Source organism: Dermacentor silvarum, chromosome 1, assembly GCF_013339745.2.
Source record: "Dermacentor silvarum isolate Dsil-2018 chromosome 1, BIME_Dsil_1.4, whole genome shotgun sequence".
NCBI classification, from domain to species: Eukaryota; Metazoa; Arthropoda; class Arachnida; order Ixodida; family Ixodidae; genus Dermacentor; species Dermacentor silvarum.
The window spans coordinates 257592337-257610062 of record NC_051154.1 but is presented as its reverse complement, the minus strand read 5'-3'; the positions used below and the strand labels follow the sequence as shown (position 1 = coordinate 257610062).

General features: G+C 49.1%; 1 protein-coding gene across 1 annotated transcript in view; it reads left to right on the top strand.

Annotated features, from left to right (window-relative positions):
* Window positions 1-17726, top strand: part of LOC119437077 (spliceosome RNA helicase DDX39B) — a 67403-nt gene that overhangs the window by 11462 nt on the left and 38215 nt on the right. Inside the window, exon 2 of the mRNA XM_049660261.1 lies at window positions 16652-16940. Within this exon, the coding sequence (XP_049516218.1) occupies window positions 16652-16940 (289 nt within the window). The remainder of the gene's footprint in view (window positions 1-16651; window positions 16941-17726) is intronic.

Sequence of the window (17726 nt, the reverse complement as noted above, 5' to 3'; positions counted from 1 at the left end):
GTGCAAGTAGCGTTTGCAGAGTTAGCATAACGTTTCAATTAAGATTCGTCACTTTGAAGGCTCTGTATACGACATGCAAGAAAGCCCCACGTGCATGGACAAAAACATCTCCAATAAAACAGCAGAGTTTGCGCCCAACGAACGCGCGATGGCCGCGCGGTGTTGTTTTTAACGTATACGGCAAGTTGACACGCGGTCACTGCTTATTTGTAACCGTAATCCGTGCCTGCATGGAGCATGAACGTCTCTCAGCGCTCCAGCTTTGGGGGGAAGTTAATGTGCGGAATTTTGCACATAGCTCTATACTTATATGGCTTTGACTCGTCTTCGTTTGTATACTATGCGTAATTTCAGGTCCCCGTGAACCATTCATACTTCGCTTTTCCCTTCCCTAAATATATATAAAAAAGGCAAACGGAAAAGGCGCATTATCTGCAGCTCCTGCGATGATAATCTGGATAGCGGCCGTGAAATTTCCCAATGTATACTCTCGAACCCGCCATCCTGTCAGCCCTGATTGGCCTCTTCGATTGGATCAAAAACGCCGACATGGTAGAGTTCGACTACATCGCTCAGTTTGACCGTGTCTGGCAGAATAACACCCCTGGACTACGATAGATGCGCTTTTCTTTGTTTCTATACTTCCTTTCTTTCTTTTCTTTCTTTCTTTTTTTCACATTGCTGCCATTGAAATGGGGTTTAACTACTTCTGTTCGAGATTTTTGCAAGCGAAGCTAGAGAGCGCTAGTTAAACTAGAGTGACCTAGAATACTAGTTAAACTGGTTGCAAGATGACAGCGAAGATGACAAGATGGCTTGCAAGATGACAGCCAATAGAATTTCCGAAGCACTTCCGCGTTGCTACAGAAGGCGACTGATGTTTCCTCTTTCTCTCTTTCTTTCTATCTTTCTAGTTCGCTTCCATCAACTCCGTGGAGTCTGTGCAGAGTCAATTTGAAGATTTGGCGTCGTCCCGGTACACGAAAGGGTCGCAGCAGGAGAACCAGCTTTCTTCCTGTTCAGAGATGCGCGCATCGTGCATGAAGGCGGTCGCGCGCGCGGCGACGTGCATTCGCGCCTGACATTTGTGGCTATACGGGCCCATAATTCGTCGGCCTTCGTGCTGGCGGACGTTCAAAGTTTGGCCTTCTGCAGCGTGATGAGGTTGTTGCCGAACTCGTTGAGCGTGGTCACCAGCGCGTCGCGGAATTTCACTGCCGACGTCTCCTTGTTGCAGTGACGGGTACAGATGCTGAAGCGGAACTGGTTGCACTGGTTGCTGTAGCAGATGCCGTAGCCCCCGGGCACCGAGTAGCCGAAGGTCATGAGGATGTCGTTGCGCGCCGACACCTGCGCGGACAGAGGATTATTTTTCTTTTTTGTCGTTATTTATTAACGGCGATATACGCTACTCGAGGGTGGCGTTCTGTGGGCTTGCGGTGGTGCGACCTGATGCGGTAACGCAGTATGCTCGGGATCTGAACGCGAGTCGTGCGGGATATAGTAAGGCAATGTCTTAACTATACTGCACCATGGCACCGAGGTACCTCGTGCCGTAAATTTAACAATTTTGTATTGAGAGAAGATTAAAGTGATCCGAAGGGTTAAATTTTTTTTTTCAGTTACAACCATCAAGAAAACAGACCATGAAGCCAGAGAAAGCAGAAGGCTCTCAAATTAACGTTTTATAATTTCTTCATGTGTTAACTTTCTAGAAGTGAACGGATTAAGCCTGATAAAAAAAAACTTATTCATCTGTCATCAATAGTTAAGACATTGCCTTACTATATATCCCGCATGACTCGCGTTCAGATCGCGAGTACTGCGTTATGCCCGGTCGCTACACTGTCGCTGCTAACCAGTATTGATTCCATCGACCATCTTAATTATTGACGTCATTGCTCTCTCATGAATTGATTACCCAAGTTGATTTTTGCGTTATTATTCCTTTACTTCGCCTAAACAGTACTGATGATTAATTTCTACATATATTCTTCACTTGGTTTGTTTGGGGAATTCCTTCATCACATGAGCGAGTGTTTCTTTCCACTGCTGGATGTCACGTGATCAAACGCGCCAGGCGGGGGTGAGCGCGCGCTAGGAGAAGATGGGGGGGGGGGGGGGGCAGTTGAGCGCACGTGTCTCCTTCTACCCTGGCCGTGCTGCGAATGGCCGTCCACATGGTTGAGCGCGTACGCGGGCCCCGCGCCGTACCTTGGAGCTAATCTGCGGCGGTTGCAAAGTTTGGGCGAACCTAGATGGCTGGTCGCTTCACGGGCGCTGTCTTTCCATCGGAGGTCGCGTAATAGCAATTGTCGGACACGCGTGGAAGCAAGAGGCAGACCGAAGTGATTCCTCCCCGAGGCCGGCGTTCTTCATCACGCCAGCGTCGTGACAGCGAGTATTTATGGTCATCGAGTGAGTTCTGTTCGTGTTTGCCTGTACGCATGTATCACCGTGCTTGTTAGTTTAGTTGGTAAGCGAATTATTACTGCAGTTTATACGGCCGTCAAAACTGCGAACCTTACTTCGCGTATTTGTCCAATACATTGCTATCGCTATCAATGCTTCGCCTTACGAGCGAAACTGCGAATTATTTTAGGTCTATGTTTCTCAGTTTCTGTCATGCGCTTAGAGTAAAGAAACATAATACGTGACCTGCTTCTAGTATCCGGTGGAAGTTGTCACCTGTTGTTGCAAACTAAGAGCGTATATTAGTTTGACTGCACAGGAGGTTATTGTTCACAAGCGGTCGACGCAAGCAGCAGAGCAAAACAGATCGACCTCAAATTAACAGCCGGCTTTGTATACCGTGTGCAGTGTCAATCACATTTGTCTGGACTGGTTGAGCGGCCGATTGCGAACTGCGCGTGAAAGACGGCGCGCTTCTTTGCCGCCTTCCTCTCTTGCGCGCGTGAGATCTAGCAACCATCCTATAGGCTCACCCTCGCACGCTTACACTCGCACCTACAACATACGGTGCGCGACCATGCACGGTGTTATCGCACTTGGACTTTATGCGGAACATCACGGCGATGCCAACGGCGACAGTGGAAGTCCGCCTGGAGTGTCCAGTATAATTGCTATCGCAATAAAACTTCTCTTACGTTACTGCCGTTCGCGATTGGCCATCGTCGGGGTGGTCCTTCCGTTATCTCGGTAATCGCTATCGTGAGTGTGGTGGGATGTGAACAGACAATTTGTGCAGTGATCCCGTACATTTACTTGAAAATTTAAATTAAATTATGAGGTTTTACATGCCAAAACCACGATCTGATTATGAGGCACGCCGTAGTGGGGGTCTCCGGAAAATTTCGACCACCTGGGGTTCTTTAACGTGCACCTAAATCTAAGTACACGGGTGTTTTCGCATTTCGCCCCCATCGAAATGCGGCCGATCCCGCGACCTCGTGCTTAGCAGCCCAACACCATAGCCACTAAGCAACCACGGCGGGTTACTTGAAAATTTCATCGGCAAGGACATTTACAATCTGGCTGCTCGATATAAAAGGCTTAGCTATACACTTCTTCCTATTCTTCTTGGCCATTATAATGTTAGGAAAAACATTTTTCGTGGGTTCTGCGTTCCAAAGCTTGTGTCAGCGGTTGTGTATCGACAGCTGATGAGCGCGCGAGTTTCTTCGTCACAAGCGCGTTGACGCGATGGCGTCAAACATTACAGCGGTTTGTTTGTTTGCTTGTTTGTTTGTTTGTTTCCAGAAATAAAGCAATCACCTGGCTGGTGGACAACTCATAGGTGATGCTCTTGATGTAACCGGGATCCTTGTAGAGTTCCGGCAGCGGTCGCTTCATTTCCTCCGCGACTTTTTTGAGACCGAGGAGAACTCGATCCACTCCGTGGCCGTACATAGCCTGCCAGAATAAGAAAAAAAAAAAATGACGTCAGAAATAGACAAAGAAAGTCACACCTTTCCGCCCCGAATGTGCCTAAAGGTGGATACACACGCGAGGGCAAAATCCCGCCTGCTCCGCGGGCCAAACAGTCACGTGATCACTTGAATCCGGCGCAGCCGAGTGAGGTCGCATTCCCACAGCCGGAGCGCCGTTTGCGGAATCCGCGTGCGTACTCTCGACTCCAACGCTTATTAGCAGCTGCGCGTTTGCATGATCGGCGTGCTCTATATTCCATAGCGCTGTGAATCACTCAACAAGAGCCAAAAAAGTGACGGTTGCCTCGTCACTTAGCGTTTTCTTGTGTATACCTCACTCATGTTGAAGTCACGCAGGCTGCGCGGTGTGGGTAAATAGAAATGCGCGCGCAACCACGGCTCGCCTTTTCCGCTGCACCACAACAGAATAGATGCGGTCACTGCTGCACAACGAAATCACACGTGGCTCCATGCCGATAACACGCCATCGTAGCCACGCTAATGCGTCCAATGTTGACAGATTTGACGCTGACTACGCTGAATTGAGGTCAGACGACCGCCATACGGACGGATGGAAATACCAGCGAGCATTTTCAATCCGGACCGCGAGCGGAGGAGGCCTGACTAGGCGAGGGCGGCACGTTTTGATGACGCGCGCGTCACGTGATACGCCATCCGCTGCGAAATTCCTCCTCCGTCCGGTCGTGTGAATCCACCTTTAAAGGTGGATACACACGCGAGGGCAAAATCACGCCTGCTCCGCGGACAAACCGTGACGTCATCACTTGAATCCGGCGCAGCCGAGTTAGGTCGCATTCGCACAGCCGGACCGCCGTTTGCGGAATCCGCGTGCGTACTCTCGACTCCAACGCTTATTAGCAGCTGCGCGTTTGCATGCTCGGCGTGCTCTCTATGCCATAGCGCTATGAATCCCTCAACAAGAGCCAAAAGAGTGACGGTTGCCTCGTCACTTAGCGTTTCCTTGTGCACCTCACTCATGTCGAGGTCACGCAGGCTGCACGGTCTGAGTAAATAGAAATGCGCGCGCAACCATGACTCGCCTTTCTCGCTGCACCACAGCAAAAGCACGTGCGGTCACTGCTGCACAACAACACACGTGGCTTCAAGCCGACAACACGCCATCGTAGCCACGCCAATCTGTCAAATGTAGACAGATTTGACGCTGACTACGCTAAATTGACGTCAGGCGACCGCCGAACGGACGGATGGAAATACCGGCGAGCGTTTTCAATCCGGACCGCGAGCGGAGGAAGCCGGACTAGGCGAGGGCGGCACGTTTTGATGACGCGCGCGTCACGTGATACGCCATCCGCTGCGAAAATTCCTCCTCCGTCCGGTCGTGTGAATGCACCTTAACAGACGGCGATATCCTTATCAGTCACGCGCAAACAGAGACGCGCACCACTCGCACAAAAGTAACTGTTTTCAGCTTATTAAACTTCTTTACTTATTCGAAGAACGACAAAAGAGCTTTATTATCCGTAAAGTACACCTGCGAGCAAAATTAATGGGGCCAAGAGCTTCTCGAAAACATCCGCATTCCTTCGCAGCCTATATATAGCCATGTATAGCTGGTAATTGATAGTCCGAACTTGAGTGCGCTATACACCAGTGTACTCGTCTATTTTAGATTGTATACGTCTAAGGCACGAAATAATTCGTTTATTCAACCTTATTTTTTGTAAATTTTTTTCTGAATCTGTGGTCCACATATAGACAATTTTACAGAAGCGTTAGAGTACCACCATCACTGTTACGGGAGTGGTTTCTAACTGTATAACAACAAATGCGCAGTACTACATTGTCGGCTTGTCAACAGGGAAGAGAAGGTCGATGTACAGGGTAGTTCAAATGATTCGATGATTATAACCCGCCGGGGTGGCTCAGGCAGCTAAGGCGTTGCGCTGCTGAGCACGAGGTCGCGGGATCGAATCCCGGCCCCGGCGGCCGCATTTCGATGGAGGCGAAATGCAAAAATGGCCGTGTGCTTGCGTTGTAGTGCACGTTAAAGAACCCCAGGTGGTCAAAATTAATCCGCAGCCCTCCATTACGGCGTGCCTCATAATCAGAACTGGTTTTGGCACGTAAAACCCCAGAAAGAAGAAGAAGATTCGACGATTATATGTTGATTATGTCTCTTTATCCTGTCTCTTTCTGTCTCCCTTTCATGTTCATTATTCACTCATTTCTTATCTTATTTGTAACTTATTTCACGCGCAATTACCTCGACCCAGTCTTCTTTAGCGACGGCGCTTACTTCACTCTTTCTTTCTTGAGCAAGAGGCCACTTGGGCTGATCCCGGAGATATGCAGTCTATGGTGTAATGTGGTTAATTTTCGACTATATCGGCGCTGATTACACCCGTAGCGTTAATTTTTACCTATTCTGTCACTAATTCTCGCTTCTTGTGGTCACCGCCGAAGCAAGGGCCTTCCAGACACGATTGCATCGCGCGGGCCCTGCTTATTCCAAGCGAACTCGCTTCATTTCCCAAAAGTATGCCCGTACGGCGGCTTTGCCTCAACTTATCTATATCTGCGGTGGTGCATCTTTTACAGGGGATAACGAAATGCGGTTAATGTTCGACAACATTGGCGCTAATTACGCCCGTACCGTTAACTTAAGCTACTCTCCAACTAAATTCCGCTTCTCGTCTCGTTGAGGCCTACATTTTTTATAGCTCTCGCGACTCGCTGTATACGAGGCTCTGGGGGCGCGAAAGAGCCGTTTTTTTTTTTTTTTCGGAAGTGGTTACAAGATACTCAGATACGACTGTATACTCTGGTTCTTCATTGTTGACCCCTTTTGAACAATATTTTGTCGAACTACTATCGATAATTCATCCACGGAGCATTAATCTCGCTTTCAAATAAAATTCACGCCATTAAGGTTTACGCCCCCCCCCCCCTTTTTTTTTTTCTTTTCTCGCCAACGGCATCTTCGTGGTGAGTTACGTTCTGTATCTATATCGGGTGCCGCGAGATGCTCACGAGCGATGCGTAGTCCTTGTGCACGCCGACGGCGTTCCTGAGCAGGGCGTCTTTCTCGGCCATGTTGAGCTTCCCGCTCAGGTACTCGCGGCAGAACGTGTCGCTCTCCTTGGACTGCGACCGGATGGCGTCGGTGCGCCCCAGCAGGAACATGCGCGTCGACGCGCTCTCGTACGTCGCCGGGCTGTGGCCGTGCAGTCTGCGCAGCGCAATCCGCCGCAAGCTGGCATGACGTCGTGCGCTTGGTCTCCGCGGCGTTACCTTTGCCTTCCGTGGCCTCCGGAGTGATCTCGAAGGTCGCGAGATAACAGAGTTTCCTACGGAAAATTACTGGAGGAAAATCTGCAGGTGCCAGAGTTCCCTCTATAGCAATCTTAATGCGAAACTCTCTAAGCATTGTCATTCTATGGGGTGATATCGTCGTGCACACACTGGCCGCGTTTTTTTTTTTTTTTTTTTTTTTTTTGCGATCACTCGCGGACTTTCCGGACCGTGGCTGCTGCGTGCTGCTGCAGGTCTTGCCGAATAGCTTCACAAAATTGGAATTACCTTCCCGATGGTCGGATCCAACCTCGGTCCTCCAGCACAGCAACCTGATGGTGTAACTATCAATTAAGCCACAATTGCTCGTATAAATCAGTCGTGTGGGAACAGCGCTAAGGACACAGACGAAGGTAAAGGCGCATAGAAAACGACACGTTGGGTTGTGCGCTTACCTTCGCCCGTGTCCTTATAGCGCTGTTCCGACCGGAACGTGAACAACTAACTATCCGATGTTTCCACGTCAATAGACTTCTATCGTGCCAACGCAAACTAGCTCTTTGAGCTGATCGAGGCGTGTGTCACATTGCGTATAGCGCGGGCGCCTCGAGGGCACATACGCGCCCGCCAGTTTACATTACGCTAAAATCGCAGCAGTGAAATGGGAAAATTTATAGCATTTGATTAACCGCTTCACTTCACGTAGATTTCAAGATTTGCGCTGGATGTGCACAACCTTTTTATTCGTTTTCCTTCGTGGTAGTCGCTTGAAGCGGCAACCTAGTACTTCCGACGTATATACTATAGAAACTCCTTTCTCTTTCTCAACATTTCTCTATCTACCTTGTACCGGTACCTATGCCTGTAACGGATCCGGTCGTATCAATCCCTTCCCTGCTTTTTTCCCACCAATACTCCAAACGTCTCTTTGCTTATCGCGACTGCTGACCGGTTGACGCTTCCGTCCACTTTAAATCCAAGCGATTCTGGAAGGCGCACGTTACCTACGGATCTCACTGCAATTGATTGTCTTCGCATTCCATTACAATGTGCTCAGTGGTTTCTGGATTTTTTCTGCAGCAGACACATGCCTCATCTTGTTGCGAATATTTGGTCTGATATGTTTTTGTCCTTAGGCAAGCAGTCCGAGCCTTAAATAGCGAGGCACTGCCCTTTGCGTTATCGTACAGATTTTCCCTTCTAATTTCTTTCTTGCCATTCTTTCAAATCTCCATGATCTTTTTTTGTTTCCATTCTTTGCATCCAATTCACTGTATCTGTTTCTCCCTCTTTTTGATGACTCCTGGTTGTGTATTTACACTCTCAATTACCCTTTACTTGGTTGCCAACTTTCTTGCCAACCGCTGTATAGTGACATGCGAGCCTCCTACGCAGTTGATTCAAGAGTCGTGGGACGCGGCGATTGTCCCATACATGTGAAACTAACCGGAAGAAGGCCAGCTGGAAGGCTATCTGGATGAAGCTGTCGGGGCTCATTCGGCACGACTTGACGAAGTCCTTGCCGTACTCCTCGAACCGGTGGTCGATGACGTCCACGTCTCGTGCCAACCTTACGATTAATGAATGAATGTTAGAGCGCGGAAAGAGTTCCACTTATTAAATTATGTGAAAGAAAGGAAACGAAAAATGAAGTATAGGTAGCACATAGCTTATGTGGCATAACTCCCCGTGCAGTGTAGTTATTCCGTTTCTCAGTGCTTGCCGAATTAACTCGCAAACGCTTAAGCTCATTTTGTAGTGTTCTAAGCCTATGTGCCAGCATTATAATATATAGACACCTAAAAATGCTAATCGCCCCGGCATCGCGAAACCATCGAGACACTCGCTATGCAAATGCGTCAAAAATGCGGAGTAAATTGGTACTAAAAACCTACACTTAAAGTGTACAATTTCAAACGTTCTTGCATGAATACCAGCCGTTGTCAACTTTTTTCCCTTTTTCCTTTCAAGTCCCAACTCATATGTTTCAAAATATCTGCATATTAACACTCGTGTCTGCATCATTGCCCTCGTATGTTCCATATACGCAGTGTATTTTAGTGCGAAGGCCTATATATTTCACCTGCAGCAGGTGCAAGCGATTATTTTCGCATTTCGGGCTGCGAAAATAAACAAATAAATCGTCTATATATTTGCTGGGTACAACGCATCAAAGGACTGGTGTTGAAAAACTGTCTAGCCGTGGGTGCTCAGTGGGTATGACGTTGTTCTGCAAAGCGCGAGGTCGCACGTTCGATTCCCGGTCACGGTGGCCGCATTTCGATGGGGGCGGAATGCAAGATTTGCTGATGTACTTGGATTTAGGCGCGCGTTAAAGGACCCCAGGTGGTAAAAATTAATCCGGTGCCGTTTCACAACCCACGTGTTGCTTTGTTACGTTAAACCCCACAATTCTCGATGATAATCGATGATAAATATCTTGAATCAGGAGCGACTTTCAAGATTTTTTAAAAAAAGTGAGGATGCATTAAAATGTGACTGCCTTCAATTTCGCCATTTAAACAACTGCCCATAAGGCATTAATAAAAATGTAATTAATAATTTATTTGTTAATTAGTGATCTGAAGCTCACGTTATTAGCGGCAATGTATGTCCGCCTCGCCTAGGAACTCGTCTGCAAAAACGCCATATCCTTTGCGCTTATAGCCTTTTTATAAAAAGATCTGTATATTGTCTAAAAAGGATGTCGCAGTTTCGCCCGAAAGGCGAAGCATCGATTGGGATAGTAAATTAGTAGACAACTTTACGAACTAAGGATAGTAGCTTTATCGGTCGTATAAACTTGTGAACATTCGCTTACTAACTAAACAGACAAGCACGGTGTAACGCGTGCATAGGTAAACATGAACACATCTCGCTCGATGACCGCGGAAACTCGCTGTCAAAACGCTGGAGTGAGGAGGCGCGGCAGCAGCAGCGAGCGAATTAACCTTCTTGCCGTCTCTCGCTTCAACGCGAACGTCGAAAGCACAGCGCATACGAAGCTACCAGCGCTAGTTGCACTTTGTCCGCATCGCAGATCGCTTTGAAGATGAGGCCCGCGCGGGCGCGCACTTTTTCCACGTCGCAGATCGCTTTCAAGATACGGCACACGCGCGGCCGCGCCGTGAGCAGCCGCCGCCAGAGTAGAACGCACCTCCCCCTTTCTCGCCTCTCCCCCCCCCCCTCGTGCCTCGCGCGCGACAGAAGCGCGCTTCCGCCCCGCCTTTCTCCCTCGCGCGCAGCCGCGATCGTCGGCTGACCCTCGCAAGCCTTCACTCGCACATACAGCGTGCGGCGCGCGGCGACGATGTTACCGTATTTCAACTTTATACGGAACCTCAAAGCGGCGTCCACGACTACGGCGACGGCAGAAATCCGCTTGGAATGTCCATATAATTGCTATCGCAGTAAAAAGCACCCCATATATACATGAAGGAATTAAGGCGTTCTTCGGATCCGGTGTTTAATAAACTGAAAGAAGTGCAGGCGCACGTAGCAAAGGAAAAACAATTTAATTTTGATGTTACGGCCGGGGTCCGGCCTTCATCAAAACTCTTGATGAAGGCCGGACCCCGGCCGTAACATCAAAATTAAATGTTTGTTTTTGCCTTGCTACGTGCGCCAGTACTTCTTTCTATACATACATCGGCCGCCTTTCTGGGATGGTGGAGAAAAATGAGCTATCATAAAAATCTGCATTTCACCACAAGTCGCCCGGGCGGATTTAGATGCTTACGGGATCGACAAAGTGGCAAAAAAAAATCTTACATGTTGAGATAAATCTCTGCTATTGGCAACACTGATGAAGACTGAATTTAACTGACGCATGTTTTGCGACCGCCGAGGCCGGCACGACACCTTCGATAATTCCTTGCGACAGCGCATCAGTGCTCGGTGTCTTCAGCCGACGAGCAGCTATAATATAAGTATACACTGCGAAGTAATTTACACCCTTATTCACTTTAAATGTGTAAATTAATTTACAGTGATATATAAGCAGTCTGCAAAGGAACTGACTCTTCCATTTTGGTTTTTGCTGAGGCGATGTCGTCCAGGCTCTGCTTGCTGAGGTTGAACTCCAACTTCAAGGGCTTGTCGGCAGGGTGAGTCGGAGGGTCGAGCTTGTGCTTTGACGTCTTCTTCCTGCGTGTAAGGTGTCAGTTCGCCGTCTTTGTGAACACTGCTCGAAGAAGCCGCGGATCGGGTGACAAGTTCTGCAACGCTCTATCCAGACATAGTGGTTTTTACTTGCTTTGCCCCCGCTTTTCGTGCTTGATAGCTGCGTGACACCGCCTGGTGATAAGGGTGGCACCCGGCGTTCAGCTGCAACAATGACGCTGGGACGCTGGGCCAAACTTGCAAAGCTTTTTAGTTTGTAAGCGCAGCTACCGCTGGCCGGCTGCGTTCGCTAATAATATGACCGACATCGCGATTGGTTGCCAGTTTTCTCTTACGAACAGCTATAGCACGAAAACTCTTTTGTGAATACGGGGGGCCCCGAGCATCGCAAGACGAACGTGAACTATATGTATACCGTTGGTCACGTGTGTGTAAGTTAAGGTTACGTGAAACGCAGTGTGTATCGGTGAGAACTATGTATTATGCACTGGGTGGTGTGATTTCCTCCCGGAATCGCTACACGTTTCATTTATACTTTAACACGTCTCAAGCCTCGCCAAGGCGAACGTGTGCCAACATTTCTTCACAACGGGCGTGTGACGACGAGCCATCGTATAGTCGCTAGTTTTCTCTTTTGCAAGGAGCAGTTTCTTGTCGAGCTCAACGTATACTGTGATGTGCATGAGATGGAATGAGTCGCCCGTTCTAATGTGCAGAACTGAAAACTATCAGCTTCAAAATTTTACCCACCTTGTGAAACAATTTCTATGATCGGCTGCACCAATGACTAATGCTCCTGGTGCGTTGTGTCAGCGATTTACACCCACCTGACAACAAGGAAGGAAAATTGGAAAGCCGCTTCTCTGGCCTGTTCATGGTCCTCGAGTAACCATGTGCACGCGGGCTTAACGTTGAGTCGTTATTCGTAGTACGCTTTTACGGCGAGTGCGGACTCCCTGGGCGCTTATACGTATGTGGCCTGGCGAGAACTATATATATATATATATATATATATATATATATATATATATATATATAGCGTCCTGCCTTCGACGACCAATGCATGGACAGAGGAGTGCACGTGATGGAAAGTAACCGCGCAAAATATGGGGCAAGGTGAAAGGCAAACACGCACACAGAGTGCTGACTTCCAGCTGAATTTATTGCCACCAGCTGACACCCCCCCCCCCCCCCTTTTTTTTTTTTAGTAGGCTGTTGTCTACTAATGTTTAAAACATGGGCCACCCGGTGTCAATAAACTCGGTTAGAAGTCAGCACTTCGTGTGTGTGCGTATTCGCCGCTCGCCTTGTCCTGTCTTAAGATGTTGCCGCACCAACTAGCTCGGATTCAGACCTTATAGTGGAGTGGACGTTGCCAGGCCTGCACACAGGTAGACATGCTTTTAATCAAAGCCGGCCTCATACGTATTCGACGAGAGTAGAAGTGTGCGCTTGTTGGTATGGCATCGTAAGGCGTTCTAGTAGCGCAGCAAAAAGACTGACGCATTGTGTCTCCGAGTGTCGGTGTTCCTGCTGCGCTATAATAGAACACATTACGTTACTCATATGTGAGCTCGCGGGATCGAATCCCGACAACGGCGGCCGCATTTCGATGGGGGCGAAATGCAGAGAACACCCGTGCACTTAGATTTAATTAGGCGCACGTTAATGAACCCCAGGTGGTGCAAATTAATCCGGAGTCCCCCACTACGGCGTGCCTCATAATCAGAAGGTGGTTTTGGCACGTAATTAAAACGCCATAATTAAATTACTCATATGTATCCTTCTTAAGAAATGACGAGGGGGCTCATGTCATTAATTCGCGGCTTGGCTATACCACAGACACCCCAACAAACAGAAAACTTGCTGTTGGGCGAGTTGGTGACTTGATGGCGTAGTATGGCGTCCGACTTTATTTTTTTTTTTTATTCATGATCTTCACGAACAATTTCTTCAGTTTTGCGAGGAGTGACGTCAAATTAACGTGGCCACTGAAACACCCAACGTAATCGTATACACTCCTTTTCATCCATACGAATCGGCTGTCTTAGTACACGGCATTCGGTTGTTAATTGACGGCAACGTTAACAGCCGAAGGTGGCGAAACTCAGCCCAATATGGCGACACTCAAACGCTCCCGTAAAAATAGCCTATATACACAACTTGGATAAGGCCAACAAGTGGGACCAAACGCCCTGTTTGGTGTCGTTTGTCTGTTTCCCGTTACACCGAGCAGTGCGGCCCCTTTTGTCGTTTGTATACGTGTTCGCGTTGTTTCGCGCCCGATCTGCTATGTAAGCCAAGCACAAAGCCGCGACTTGGATTCCCCGCCGCGGTGGCCGCGCATTCCGTTGAGGGTGGGACGCGAAAACGCGCCGTATATATATATATATATATATATATATATATATATATATATATATATATATATATATATATATATATATACGTTCGACTGGTTCCTATACCGCGCTCCATGCAAATCGCCTTATAGCGATGCGGAGCCCTCTCGAGATTGGAGCCAGAGAAAGGGCTTGGCCACAGCTTGACGTGCTATAGCTGCTCCGAGAGCAATCGAAGTAGCCACGTTTCTGTCGAATCTCGCTTGCGCTCCTATGTTGAAGGTGGGAACGCCTCCGAGCGCTCCGAGTTAGAGCGCGGTGCTGTGAATGAGCCAGGCGAATGTGTTCCCGGCGCTCGATTTCGACCAGCCGAATGTAAACCGCACCGCGAGAGCGCTTTAAAGCGACCACTCGAATCTACCGTTAGATTTAGGTGCATGTTTAAAGAACCACTCCACGGAGTCAAAACTCATCCGGAGCCCTCCACTACTGCGTCCCCTATATAGACCCCCACGCGCTGCAGAAGTACGGGACATAAAACCTCCTTATTTTGTTGCTGTTATTATTATTATTCCAAATATCGTGGTTGTAGTCGTTTTTTACATTTCTACCTTTTTGTTTTGGTTTTTCTGTGCACCAGCTCTCAGCCCTCTGTGTTGTACCTGGGCGCGCTAAATAACGTATTGATTGATCGATTGATTGACATGTGCTTGCCACATGGACGAGCCTTATGCCAGCGGTTAAATTACGCCGGCCTGTCGGTGCACGCTCGTGCGAGCTGCGGTCGCACGAGGGCCGGGGGGAATACACGTGAAGTGACACGTAATCCCAAGCAGAGCAACCGAGCAAAGAACGTTTATTGCGGGTATCGCGTGCAATATATAGCACACAGCAAGAAAGAGGGGAAGGGACAAAATAGAGAACGAGGGTTAGAAAGTGATTACATCAGGTGCCCAGATTCATAGGCACGCGCGGTGCATGACGATATAACAATACGTACATGTACGTGTAGCAGTAGTCCATGATGGGAACCACCACCGTGCCGTCGACGGGCGCGTGCTCCATGACCAGGCCTACGTCGCCCTCGGCGCTCACGATGATCTGCGCATGCGGACAATGCCGCGCGCTTGGGGTATACACGTGCGAATGCGGTATTGTACGACCGGCGCACCGTACACGCAACCCGCTCCATTCACCGCCGGAACAGCGAGAGGCTAACGCGACGAACAATGGCGCGATCTCCTAAAACTAAAGGACGAGTAACAGAACTAAGATTGCGGACCCTCCCGGACTTTTCTGACCGGGACTGCTGGTTGCTGCTGCTCTTATAAAAGTTGAACGACGGGCCCGAAGATGGACTCGAACCCCGGTCCGAAGCACAGCAGCCAGACGCTCTAACCAATAGGCCACAATAGCACGCGTACTTGCATCCGTGCCAACGCCGCCAAGTACAGCTATAGCTCTTGATCGCCGCGTGTGTCACATTGCGTATAGCACGGGTGCTCGAGAGCGCATGCGCGCGCACCCGAGCAGGCGTGAAGCGGCTGCGCTTTGTAACGTGGATGATGTGGTTTGGGCGAGGGCCTACGTTATGACCTTCCACTGACATTGTAGTAACCCGGAAATTAACGCAGGTGTGAGTACTCTTTATGCATTTAAGCAAAGCTTCGGCGTTATGTAGATTCCAACAAGTATCTGCCGCATTTTTTTTTTTTTTTTTAGAATGGGACGCGTGCAGTTCCTAACTACGAATACCAATGCTGGATCGCTTGTCAACGCGCAGTATTAATATTATACCACCCGCCGCGGTGGCTCAGTGGCAGAACGCCAGAGCTATACTAACTCGCCGCAGCGACCGCATTAAAAGTTAAATTTCGGAGTTTAAGTTTGGAGCGACCTCGCGCTTCGCAGCGCTACGCGGCGGCCGCCATCCGATGACAGCGAAATGGAATAACGCTCGTGTTTCGTCCCTTCCGCGATTAAGAACACCACGTTATTCAAAACTAATCGCACGCGCACACGCGGACACGCGCGCGCGCGCGCTTTCGAGAGCAGAAGCGACGTGCCAGGTGCTCCGTCGCTGCTGACGAGCAGCTCAGCGGCGGCTTCAGCGCTGTGGAGCACGTGAACTCGATTCGGTAACCGCACTCCACTATATTTCGGGCGCGCGTTAAATCCCTCCGCACGGCGAAAGTTAAGACTAAAGCGTACTTCTATATACTACGCCATACACGTTCTAGTAACAAAGTCTCCATATAGTGCACCACATAGTTAGCCACAAAGATGGTCGTCGTCCCCCGCGGTCGCTCGAGTTGTGCCGGAGTGGCGCGCGCACCTGCACAATCTTGTCGTACCAGCGGTTTCCGGCGCACTGGGCGCTCCCGCCGCCGACTAGCATGTGCAGCGGGCAGCGCACCTCCCAGGGTTCCTTCTCGCCGGCCGCCTCGTCCAGGCACAGCACCAAGATGCTGCGCTGCACCACCTCCAAGCTCCGCGCGTTGGTGCCTGCCAGTGTTGACACACCTCGTGAATGTCATGCATTATGGCAGATACAAACATGGCGATGCACCACACATTGTTGCATGTTCATCTCGGTGTTTAGGCAAATAAAAGCAACTTCTACCGTAACAAACGTGAGGAGCTGGTTACTTTTCCCCACCCACAGGGAGATGCAGATTTTGGCATGTAACATGGGTATTCAAAGAACAAAAAAAAGAAAAATAGGCCAGTGAGGAAGTGTTCTTGCGTTAGTGAAGTGTTATGAGTATATACGTATTACGGGGGGTATCGCTATGATCTGCGTCACGGCGTCACGACACACACGCCTCCAGGGAAACGAAGCCGGACGGCTGGTTCGTAGAAAGCTACTACAGCAAATAATTCGGGCCGCTCTGAGGCTTGCCAGGATATATATTTTTGGGGGGGGGGGGACCTCAAAACCCTATAGAAAAAAAGTTGCGAAGGACATGTTATCTTCGCCGCTGTCCGCATAGTTTACTGAGGCCCGACGCTCTCCGCGCCCAGATCCCAGGTGAGCTCCACCACTCCCGGCGGCCACCCACCGTCTGCGGCGAGCCGCTGGCAGGCCTCCGACCACGAGTCCCGGTCGTCACTGGTAAGCATACCGACTGGTGGTGCAGCCGAGGGCGACTCGTTGACCACGGACACCAGCAGCGGGTACAGGTCTCGCTCCTTGTACGGCTTGCGCCCATTGTACCCGTTCACCTGGAACAGCTATTACACACCCGGCGGCGCCGGTCAGCAGCAGCAGCAGCCGCTCCTTGCGTCAACTGAGGACTACACCGAACCGTGTGTACGTATATACTTTCGTTTATTATTATTATTATTATTATTATTATTATTATTATTATTATTATTATTATTATTATTATTATTATTATTATTATTATTATTATTATTATTATTTCGCTGATTTATGTTGTTCCGCGGATGAGCACGAGGTTGCGGGATCGGCGGCCGCATTTGGGTGGGAGCGAAAATGCACTCTTGCACCGAGCTTTCGGTGCACGTTAACAAGAACCTAAGGTGGTTATAATATCGATCTAGAGTGTCCCCCATATAATCCCTGCGTTGCTTAGGCACGTTAAATGCCGTCAGTCTATATAGAACCGATGACGTCATTGTGCGACCGTCGAATGTGTCTCGTGGTACCTCCGAGAAGTACTTCGAGGATATGCTCTCTTTTTTTTCTTTTTCTTTTTTCGGAGGAGTCCACATTAGCTGCGAGCTAGGTCGACTGTTTGTTTACCTTAAAATGCAGAATAATTATTTTTAATGGTAGACGCAGTGGTCACATTGGCGTTTTATATACCATATAACGCTCCACGGTATTCGCGAACAGCATACTTTTCCTGAGAGCGGAGGCTTTTGATGATGATGATTGTGATGACAATAATTTATTGGCATCCCCTTTAAAACACGGTGGTGACAGATGTTCACTTATGTGAACAAGACACTGGTAACGACGATGAAGATTGAATAATGGCGCGATCATTTAAACCTGGGACGGCTGTTATCATATAGTTATACAAGGCCGGGTGATGACGTGAGTACGAAATCGAGCAGTGATGATGACGCA